Genomic DNA, 11,782 nt, shown 5'->3' with positions numbered 1-11,782 from the left:
TGTCATTTGAAAAATAAAATAAATGAAAATAAAGAAAATAATACAATAATATACAACTTCATAAATAAAAAAATAAATAAAAGAGAAAAGAGAGAAAAGAATGATGAACTTTTTTTGTTTTAATTAAAAGGTGACTATTAAAAACAAAAGGAAAGATTAAAAAAAAATCTTTGAATAAGTTATTTTTTTATTTGTATTTTTTCAGAAAAAAGAAAGGAAGGTTATTATTTTTTTATTTTTAATTTAATAAAATTAATTATTGACAAACTAAAATGAGATTATTTTTATAATTAAACATGATTTTTAAAAATAAAAGAGAAAAAAACTAAATAATAAAAAAAAGAAAACAACAAAAAATAACAATGGGCTTTAAAGAAAAGCCCAAAAGGAGGGGTGTCAAAAGTCAGTTAAAGGGCGCAGGAAGCAAGGTGTTGGCCAAACTAAAAAGACTCAGCCCAAATTGGGAGTCAACTAAGTTGACTCAACCGGGGGTGAGGATTGGAATACCTGCAAGTCAAAGTGATCTAAAAGGCTTAAAAGTCCGGTCGATACTGGCTAAGGTGTGGATTCCACATGGAACCCCTAGTTGACAGGGCATTAGTCAACAAAACCAAAGGCTCACAAAGAGCCATTTATCGCGTATCTGAGGGCGAATGGAGGGAGTACAATTGTGATGCTTGAGAGAGAGGAGTTCATTTGAAACTCATTCTTCTCTCTCTTAATTGTTGAATGCTCTCATCTCTTTCTCTTCATTCAAGATAAAAACCATGTCATTCCTAATTTTCCGATGAGAGATGAATAATGGAGGTGGCGCCTATGAAGTTGCATAGAGTCACCACCGTCAAAGTCCACTGTAACTCTATCAACCATCGAAGATATGTTATTTAATGTCCCCAATCCAAATCCGCACCAAAAAATTTAAGAAAAATAACCTAAATCTCTCAAACCATTCAAACAGAGCGTGAACCCTAGCCTTAAATTTAAATCAAAACCAAGCAGAAAATTAGACAATAGGCATGGGGGGAGGAACAAGCATCAACAAAACGTCACATATCATACAAAAAACCACATGAAAAGAGCTTAGGGATACCTAAATGAAGATTGGCGATTTCTGGCGCGACAGAGAGATTTCTGGCACGGTGGTCTTTCACGTTCAGGTACGTTTTTCCACTATTTTTCCTTTCCCGACTCTGATTCTACTCCTTCTCTTTCTATGCTTGTGGTTATTGAATTCTTCTATGGTATTATTTTGCGAGGAGAGTTCTCGCTCAAGATTACACAGAGCTCTAATGAGGAGCTCTAGCAACCTTAGGTTTAGAGCTTTTAGTGGAAAATGGTTAGTGTTTTTTTGTGTTTTCTATATATCTGATATGTTGTGTTTTCTGCTACGCCTTTGTGCTTTGCAAATAGGATTTTATGATGTCTTCTTGTGAGTGAAAATAAGTGTTGATTTATAGTAGTGAGGTGAGGGAAATTTGATATGTGTGAATGAGGGCAGATGGAGATATTTCTGAGGTTAAGTGTGTGAATTAAGGGATTGTAGATAAGATCAAATACATTAGATCTTGAGTAGGCTATAAAATGGTGAATCATCTCACAATTTGTGGGATTTGTGTGAGTGGAAGAGAGGAATATTATGTACTATGCCACTGAGTTGTGAATCTTTGAATTTGGAATTGTTACTGATTTTTTTAACTGCGGTAACTTTTGCTCTCTTTCTTTTTGAATTTTGTCTCTTTTGATGTTAGGTCCTTCTTGCTAATAATGGACATGGTTGAAGAGTAAATTGGAGAAGAAGATGGGTTGATGATGAAGATTAGCATTAAGTCCTTATTTTTGAACCATGGCTTCAAGATGGAGTTTTTTTTTGTGATGAAGAAATATGGCTTGGTGAACAAGCTTCAACATTCAGTAGCATCAGGTATTTTTGTTGTTGTAGATATGTGATTTTCCATTCCAAGATGTAAAAATAGCTCAAAATGGAACATCATGGTATTGTATCTAAACTCTTATGTAATTTCCAAATGCAAAGCAATTCAATTTATAAGTTTTTTCCTTATTACTCTCTTTATTATTTGTAAACCAAATCCAAAACCAAGTTCAAAGTAAGCATATGTTTGTTTTGGCGTTGCTGTCAATTTTCTCGTGTTCCAAGGCAATTTTAATGTTGAAATAAAGAAGCTATTAATTGTGGTTTTTGGCCAAACGCACGTATATTACAAATCGCTCGTGAAAACAAACAAACACTAATTCAAACTTACTTACGATTTATTTTGTTAAAAATGGAAATTATCGTATGAAGTTGATCATGGATGGTGAATTCAAGTGATATGAGATTTGAAGTTAATTTAAGTTTGAATAGAATGAAATGGTGTATGGATGATTTGAACTTGTTTTATCAATAATGTCAAAATGAATTACTGTGTGCCATTTGAAACACTTTTCAATAACCTAAAACTAGGGGATTTGATCTTAAACATGCAAAGTTTCAACTAAACCCTCACAAGTCTTGAATCAAAAAGAATCTAACGAAATTTTAAATCAAATGATGTCGCGTATTTGGAATTGGACATATGATTATGCACATGATCAAAAGAATAAGTCAAATTGTTGATTTTCCTTCTATTGACTTTGACTGATGCACGCTAATGACCAAATGAAATGGTCATCATGTGATGATGAAAATGAGATACAGATGAATTGTATGCATATGAATAAATTTTGGGGGAAAATTAAGGTATGACAATATTCCGAGGCATTAGGATATGCCATAAATGACCTCAAGGGAATTAGCCCATATGTGCGTATGCACCAGATTATGCTTGAAAAGGATTCCAAAACCTCTAGAGAGAACCAAAGAAGGCTGAATCTCAACATGAGTGAGGTGGTCAAGAAATAATTCATGAAACTTCTTGACTCTGGGATAATTTATCTTATCTCATATAACAAGTAGGTAAGTTTGTTACACGTGGTACCGAAGAAAGGTAGTATGACGGCGGTGAAGAATGAGAGAGTATATTTTTTTTGGCTAAACGCACGGAAAAGGGGGTGGAGGATATGTATTGATTACAGGAAGTTAAACAAATCCACTATGAAAGACCATTCCCCCTCCATTTATTGACTAGATGCTAGAGCTCTTAGCTAGGCACTCACATTTCTGTTACTTGGATGGGTATTCGGAATTCTTCCAGATTCCGATACACCCAAGTAATCAAGAAAAGACTACCTTCACATGCCCCTATGGCACTTTCGCTTACCGCCGGATACCGTTTGGGTTGTGTAACACTCTGGCCATATTTCATAGATCCATGATGGCCATATTTGTGGACTTTATAGAGGATACAATGGAAGTATTTATGGATGACTTCTCCGTGTGTGGGTCGAATTTTGAGATTTGTTTAGTTAATATAGATAAGTTACTTGAGAGGTGTGTAAAGGTGAACCTTATTTTGAACTTGGAGAAATGCCACTTCAAGGTGAAGGAGGGCATAATTCTCGGACACCTAGTGTTTTCTAGAGGAATAGAGGTTGATAAAGCCAAAATAGAGGTTATCAAGAATTTGCAACCTCTAAAAACTGTTAGAGAAATTCAAAGCTTTCTTTGACACACCGATTTCTACCGATGATTCATAAAAGACTTATCCAAGATAACCAAACCCTTGACTGGTCTGTTACTGAAGGACACTGAGTTAATATTCAATGAACGATGCCATGAGTACTTTTAGTTACTGAAAAGCACAATAATCTCTACACTCATAATGCAACCTCCTGATTGGAGTGAACCTTTTGAGATTATGTGTGATGCTAGTGATTATGTAGTAGGCGCTGTTTTAGGACAACGCAAGGATAAAAAGTTGCATGTCATTTACTATGCAAGTAGGACACTATACGTTATTTCAGATAAACTATCACACTACTAAGAAAGAGCTTCTGGCAATCGTGTTCGCTGTTGATAAATTTTGTTCTTACCTTGTAGGATAAAAAATTATCGTATACACAGACCACACCACCCTCTGGTACCTATTAACTAAGAAGGATGCAAAGTCGAGGTTGATTAGGTGGATTCTATTACTGATAAGAAAGGTACATAAAATGTAGTGGCGGATCACCTGTCGAGAATAAGTGATGGTAAGTGTGAAGATATACCAATTAATGACTATTTTCCTTACGACAGGCTGGTAGCCTTTTGTAGAGATGAAGCGCCACGTTATGCCCATATTATTGATTTCCTTGAATAAGGAAGCTCTAGTATTAAGAAGGAACATAAGGAGGCTGCTATTGTAGCTAAATTAGCGGTATCGCGGTATGCTGATTACATCAACTACCTCATTACTGGTGTTTTTCCTTCTGACCTAACCTACCAGTAGAAGAAGTGATTTTTCCATGACCTTAAGCAATACTATTGGGATGACCCTGTCTTATTTAAAAGAGGCGTCGATGGTACTTTCCGCCGATATGTCCCTGATGATGAGATCGAAAGTGTCATGACCCATTGTCACTCTTCGCCATATGGACAGGCATATGAGAATTTCGAAAACTCTTGCCAAAATTATCCAAACTGACCTTTATTGGCCTACCATTTTTAGGGATGTGCACATTTTTACCATGGAGTGTGACCGATTCCAACACACTGGAAAAATTAAAAGGAGAGATGAGATGCCACAAAAGCCAATCCTAGAAGTGGAGATCTTTGATGTCTAGGAAATCAATTTCATGGGACCGTTTCCATCTTCTAATGGGAACAAATTCATAATTGTTGTTGTATATTGTGTGTGTGTGTAAATGGCTTGAGGTCATTGCCTCACTTACTAATGATGCATAAGTGGTGATACAGATGTTTAAAAACGTCATTTGTCCCCACCTTTTTTGTAATTGCTTGGGTGATAATCTTTCATACTTCAAATCATTGATAGATGGACGTTTCGGTTGATTAAATCTTCGTTGATGCAAACATGTTTATAGATGATCATGAGATCATCATTAACACTTTACATCAAGGATATGTTATCCCTTAATGTGTCATATTTTGAGTCCTTTGATTTGTGGATAGAGGATCCCTAAGTAGTTACCTTTTGTAATATCAATATCTAACTTTTATCATTGACTCTTTACTTTCTTATCATTTACCTTATGCTCATTATCATTATGCATCATTTTCATCTTACCACATCATGGTCATCCTCGTGCATCCATACTCATTTATTATTGTTTGATGGTTGGGCTTGATTTAATTGTTTCATTGTTTTGTATCCACATTCAACAACTTGTACCGCCATTCCCATAAAATTGTATATAAGGTTTTTGATTTCCTTTATCATTGTTATATTATGTTGTTAACATTTGCATAAAATCATTAACCCAATTTTTTTAAAATTAACTAACTCTCGATTCAATATGGAGTCCATTTCCCAAATCCTTTGTAAGTCTATTGCTTTTAGCATCACCATCAACCTCACATAGCTTACTCTATGGATTTCTTACAATGAAGCTTTGATGCACCTACATTCATTTGTTTGTGTTTTATTTGGTTGGTTTTTGTTTCCTTAACCATTTTAAAATAAACTAATTGTCGATTCAATGTCGAGTCCATTTTTTCAAAACCTTCGTAAGTCGATTGTTTTTAGCATCTCCATCAACCTCACATAGCTTACTCTTGGGCTTTCTTACAATAAAACATGTTATGCGCATACACTTATTTTCTTGTGTTTGTTTGATGGGTTTGATATCCTATACCCCATTAGGCAAGTACACCCCTAACATATATGTGAATCCAAATTCAAACCTCGATTCAGTGTCGACTATTTTATTCAAATCAAAACTAGAGCGCTCTAATTATACTTAAATATTATTTATAAATGAAAAGGGAGATGGTTTTGAGCCTTCGACTCCTCTCCTCAATTGTTTGGGTACGAGTTCCCTTACTCGATTAGTCAAACAATTGTCATTTCTCTTAAAAGTTCCTAACCTGTTTAAATCGAATCATTTTCATAATAAACTAAACGAAAAGTGTGATGGTCTAGAGCTTTCGATTCCTCTCCTTGAATACTTGGGTACGAGTTTCCTTACTCGATCATTCGAGTATTCATCGTTTATCTAAAAAATATCAACCATACGTAAACCCATTTTCATAACAAATTAGATTAAAAAGATATATGGTCTCAAGCCTTCGATTCCTCTTCCCGAATACTTGGATACAATTTTCCTTACTTGGAAATTCGAGTATTTGTCATCCCTCCTTAATACTATTAAATCCTTTTTCAATGAAAGATAAAAAGGGATATGGTCTCGAGCCTTCGATTCCTCTCCTAGATTGTTTAGATACGAGTTCTCTTACTCGAGCAATCGTCATCCAACAAAACACTTAACCAATACCTTTTCAAAAAAAACACTATTCAATCCCTTATAACACGCATAACAAACTAGTGCTTAAGCCTCCACCGAGAGTAGACAAGCCAATGTTTATCCTTTAGAACATGATCTAAACAGTTGTTCATTAAAGAAATCCAACAAACCGTAGTTCCCCGAACTACAAATGTTATGATTTCCTCATTGCACTATAAGGACACGTAGGCATGAGATTCTGAGATCTTAGCGAGCACCCTAATAAAAAACCTCCATTTTCCCCCTTTTGAGGTTTCCTTTCTCTTTTCAATCTTTTATTCACTCGAAGAAAACAAATAACATTAACTAACATTGAAATCGCAAATTAGACTAAAAGGTTCCCGTTGGATAAACGGACATTAGGGGTGCTAATACCTTCCCCTTGCGTAATCGACTCCCGAACCCGAAAATGATTATATTTACCATTATTCTATTGTTAAAGTTTTTATCGATATTTTCCCATTCCTTCATTGGAATAAATAAAGTTTGGGGCAACTCTGTTCAAATCATTTTTCCATGACCACCGTGAAGGATCGTATTTTTCTAGATGCAACAGCTGAAGACCCTACTGGGGGAAATGCTCCTTGAAAGAGAGAGTCAAGCCTAGTTTAGTTCATTCTGCGTTTGAATGTTAACTTTATTTGATTGTTTTCTTTATTATATTATTATTGTCTCCTTGTAATTGCTATTTTTGTGATTTGTTGATTGATTCTTATATTGCTATTGGAGGCTCTCTGATTATTGGCTTTGTGAGATAGACTCTCTAAACTATAAGTTTAAGATGGTGGTTGTGTAGTAGAGGCCCACAAGGAGCCTTCCTTGTTGGAACGATACTGATGGGTGATGTGCAATATGCTATCCGCAAGTATACGAAACACGTCAAAGTAATACAAAAGATTATCGTTCCCACAGAGACCAAATTATCAATCTATCGATTTCTATTAAAATTAAGGCTATAATATAGTAAGTATCGGGATCAGTTTCCAAAGTCAATAAGCTTACGGTGTTGAGACGGTATCTATTTTTAAAAGTTTTTCCAAGTCTTTAACATCATATCCTAAACTTGTCTAAAAGCCCAAAATTTTCAAAATAAAAGTTGTTTTCTTTGTCAATTTTTTTTGTAGGGCTCAAGAATGGGGAAGTAGGGTTACACTACACAGAAGACTCGTCTAGCACATGCCATTTATTGAAACAAAAATTAAAATAAACTAAAAAAAACGAAAAATGCAAAAAATTAAAAGAAAAAGAAAGCATAGAAATCTCCTCCCACACTTAAACCGAACATTGTCCCCAATGTTTCGATAAAAGATGAGGAAAGGAGTAACCTGGATGACACTACTGCTGACCACTGGTACCTTCGTCGCCTGGCTTTGAATTCCTGGGACGACGACTCCTGTTGAAGGGGCTTAAGAATTCCAGAGTCAGGTTCCTGTAGGTTACATGCATTGCACCAGCATATTCCTTCCATTGAAGCTTATTGCATAGATACCTCACACTTGCCTAAAGATCTAAGGTTTCCATGAAATCAGGGTCAGGGTACCTAGTGGGTAACATGGGACGCTCAGATAGGATCGCATAACGCTTTCTCTGAATTTCGTCTCTGAACATAACATGCATATCATCGAAACTCTGCATCCTGAAAAATATGGTTAGTGGAGAATGCTACGGAGAGTAATGAGACCTGGAACATGAAACATAAATATTACTAATGTTAGTTCAATTAAATACAGAAATAAAACATCGAATAAAGACAACACAAAAATAATAAAGTGAGAAAAATAGAGAAAAATCATGGGTTTCCTCCCACGCAACGCTTGTTTAACATCTTTAGCTTGACGATTAGAGATTCATATTTGAGAAACAGGGACAGGTGGATCGATCAGAGTGTGGTAAGAGTAATTTATAGGGATGTCACCTCCTTGGTAGTGCTTCATCCTTTGCCCATTTACTACGAAGGGATTGCAAGAGTTGTTCTTGATTTCAACTGCTCCAGACTTTAGGATCTTCGAGACCTCGTAAGGGTCTGTGCATTATGAGCACAACTTACCAGGAAAGAGTCGCAACCTGGAGTTAAAAAGGAGAACAAGACCGCCTATGTTGAAATCTTTTTTTACAATTCGCTTATCATGCCACACTTTGGTTCTTTCTTTATATATTATGGCATTTTCATAAGCACTGTGACGCAGTTCGTCTAATTTATGAATGTCTAGAATGCGCTTTTCACCAGCTGCTAGGTAATCCAAATTCAGGGATTTAATGGCCCAATAGGCTTTGTGTTCTAGCTCAAAAGGTAAGTGACAAGATTTTCCGTAAACTAATTGGTACAGGGTGGTTCCTATAGGGGTTTTATAAGCGGTTCTATAGGCCCATAATGCTTCTTTAAGCTTCTGAGACCAATCTTTTCTAGATATTGAAACTGTTTTCTCTAAGATTTGTGTAATCTCCCTATTTGACACTTCCACTTGTCCACTAGTCTGCGGGTGATATGGTGTTTCTACTCTGTGCTTAACTCCATATTTATCTAAAAGTTTATCAAAAATTCTGGATATGAAATATGATCCACCGTCACTTATAACAAGGCGTGGTACTCCAAATCTAGGGAATATGTTGTTTTTGAATAATTTAATCACTACTCGAGTGTCATTTGTAGGTGAGGCTATAGCTTCAATCCATTTAGACACATAGTCAACAGCTACTAAGATATACTTATTTCCCATTGATGATGGAAAAGGTCCCATAAAATCAACCCCCCAAACATCGAATATTGCTACTTCTTGGATATTTCTTAATGGCATTTCGTCACGCCTTGAGACGTTCCCTGTGCGTTGGCACCGATCCCATCTGGTAATGTAAGCATGAACATCGCGCCATAATGTTGGCCAATAGAGGTCGTCTTGGAGAATTTTAGCGCATGTTTTAGATGTGCCTGCATGTCCACCATAAGGTGCGGAGTGACAATGTTTTATGATGTTTCCTACCTCTTCTTCAGGGACACAGCGACGAAATATGTCGGTTGTCCCTCCTTTGAAAAGGAGAGGTTCGTCCCAATAAAAATACCTTACATCACTAAAGAATTTCTTCTTCTGTTGGTAGTTAAGGTCTGGGGGTATGGTATCAACAGCTAGGTAATTAACAAAGTCAGCTGGCCAAGGTATGTTGGTCACTGCTAGAGTTCTTTCAATGTTCCAATCCATTGGAAAATCAGAGTTATCATCCTGAATGGTTTCGATTTTTTCCATGAGTCTATCATAGGTAAAATCGTCATTTATTGGCACTAGGTCTGGTTTTAAATATTCAAGCCTAGAAAGGTGGTCAGCAACTACATTTTCTATGCCCTTCTTGTCTCGAATATCCAGGTCAAACTCTTGCAGTAAAAAGACCCATCCAAGTAACCTAGGTTTAGCGTCCTTCTTGATTATTAGGTATCGAATAGCTGCATGATCTGTATAAACTATAATTTTAGCTCCGACCAGATAAGATCGAAATTTACCAATAGCAAAAACAACAACGAGGAGTTCTTTCTCGGTTGTTACATAGTTGAGTTAGGTAGCATCCAAGGTTCTACTAGCATAGCAAATTACATGTAATTTCTTGTCCTTTATTTGTCCTAGAACAACACCAACAGCGTAATCGCTAGCATCACACATGATTTCAAAGGGTTGGTTCCAATCTGGGGGTTGTATAATAGGCGCAGAAATCAGTGCTTGTTTCAAAAGGTTGAATACTTCTATACATTCTTCGTCAAAAATAAACTCGACATCTTTCATTAGAAGGCTACTTAGAGGTTTTGTTATTTTAGAGAAGTCTTTAATAAAACGTCGGTAAAAACCGGCGTGTCCAAGAAAGCTAAGGACTTTCCTAATGGTCTTAGGTGGTTTGAGATTTTCTATAACCTCTATTTTGGCTTTATCAACCTCAATGCCCTTTTCGGAGACTATCTGTCCCAATACTATTCCTTCGGTAACCATAAAGTGACTCTTTTCCCAGTTTAGCACAAGGTTTGTTTCCATGCATCTTTCAAGAATTTTCTCAAGGTTAGCTAGACAGTCTTCAAAACTGAACTCACATACTGAGAAATCATCCATAAAAACTTCCATAATCTCATCGAGAAAGTCTGTGAAGATTGACATCATACAGCGATGGAAGGTGGCTGGGGCATTGCAAAGTCTGAAGGGCATTCGTCTATAGGTAAATGTTCCATAAGGGCATGTAAAGGTTGTTTTCTCTTGATCTTCGGGGTGAATGGGAATTTGTAAAAATCCTGAGTATCCATCTAAATAGCAAAAGTAAGAGTGTCTATCTAGACACTCAAGCATTTGATCTATGAATGGGAGAGGGAAATGATCTTTCCTAGTTACCTTATTTAGTTTTCTGTAGTCGATGCACATATGCCAACCGTTTTTTACACGTTTAGATATATGCTCGCCTTTCTCATTTTCCACAACCGCGACACCTCCTATTTTAGGTACCACATGTACAAGGCTCACCCACTTACTATCTGAAATTTGATAAATTATAACAACCTCTAGTAGTTGTAGTACTTCTTTCTTAACCACATCGCTCATTATAAGGTTTAGCCTTCGTTGATGTTCTCTGGAAGGTTTAGAGTCTTCCTCCAGCAAGATCCGGTGCATGCACATGGATGGGCTTATCCCTTTGAGATTAGATATGTTATATCCTAAAGCTAAGGGTTACTTTTGCAAGATATCTAAAAGTTGGTTTGTTTCATCTCTATTCAAGGTGGCGCTTACTATAACTGGGCGATTTAGTTCTTGATCTAAAAACTCATATCTTAGATTCTTGGGTAGTTCCTTAAGCTCTATAGATGGTTTCTTGATCTAAAATCCTCTTTCATTTTTTGAATTAAAATTATTTTTTGGATCACTATTAATATTTTTCATGATTTAATTGATTTTGTGAATATTTTTAATTATTTAAAAATACTTTTAAGTCTCTAAAAATTCTGAAATTTTTTCTCTAAGGTCCTTTGACCTTGTTTGACCTATGATAAATCTCATGGTCATTTCTTTGGTGTTTTGCTGAGATTTTAGGGATTTGACAAACCATATTTAATTTAATGCATTATTTTTAGTATTTTTTTTAAATTGAATAAATGCCAAATAATTGTGTTGAGCCATTTTGATTGTTTGTATGAGTTTGACTTGTGTTGTTGGGCCTCGGTCAAGGTTGATTTGACTTTGCTAGGTTAAGATCATCGGAATTAGGGGATTAATGGAATGTACATTCTATCTCCAAAAATGAATGAATGATCTTAATTTGGTAAAAGTCCTCCTTTGTCCAATTTGAGTTTTGATCTATTCCCCTCCCTCTTCATCTTATTCCCCTTCTTTATGCATTCATGTCATGGTCCTATGATATCTCAAGGTCCTAAGGCTAGTTA

General features: G+C 35.9%; 1 protein-coding gene and 1 long non-coding RNA gene across 2 annotated transcripts; one reads left to right on the top strand and one right to left on the bottom strand.

Annotated features, from left to right (window-relative positions):
* Nucleotides 1-427: 427 nt before the first annotated feature.
* On the top strand, nt 428-2,062 carry LOC127092540 (uncharacterized). Its single transcript, XR_007792204.1, has 2 exons — nt 428-1,336; nt 1,749-2,062. It is a non-coding gene; the product is annotated as an uncharacterized LOC127092540 (long non-coding RNA).
* Nucleotides 2,063-8,043: 5,981 nt separating this feature from the next.
* LOC127095949 (uncharacterized) lies at nt 8,044-10,511 on the bottom strand. The gene is made up of 3 exons (XM_051034586.1): nt 10,211-10,511; nt 8,707-9,832; nt 8,044-8,062 (listed from the first exon to the last, which is right to left on the bottom strand). The coding sequence occupies exons 1-3, from the start codon at nt 10,509-10,511 to the stop codon at nt 8,044-8,046; spliced, it is 1,446 nt and encodes a 481-aa protein (XP_050890543.1).
* Nucleotides 10,512-11,782: the final 1,271 nt, after the last annotated feature.

This window comes from Lathyrus oleraceus, chromosome 6, assembly GCF_024323335.1.
Source record: "Lathyrus oleraceus cultivar Zhongwan6 chromosome 6, CAAS_Psat_ZW6_1.0, whole genome shotgun sequence".
In the NCBI taxonomy this organism is placed as follows: Eukaryota; Viridiplantae; Streptophyta; class Magnoliopsida; order Fabales; family Fabaceae; genus Lathyrus; species Lathyrus oleraceus.
This window is presented reverse-complemented; position numbering and strand designations above follow the sequence as displayed.

What these genes read in the sequence shown, in the direction of transcription:
- LOC127095949 (XM_051034586.1), bottom strand. Translation starts at nt 10,511, where the DNA reads ATGTCAATCTTCACAGACTTTCTCGATGAGATTATGGAAGTTTTTATG. An exon ending in TAGCTTTCTTGGACACGCCG is followed by an intron (nt 9,833 to 10,210) that starts GTTTTTACCGAC and finishes CTAAAATTATAG; the next exon opens with TTTATACAGATCATGCAGCT.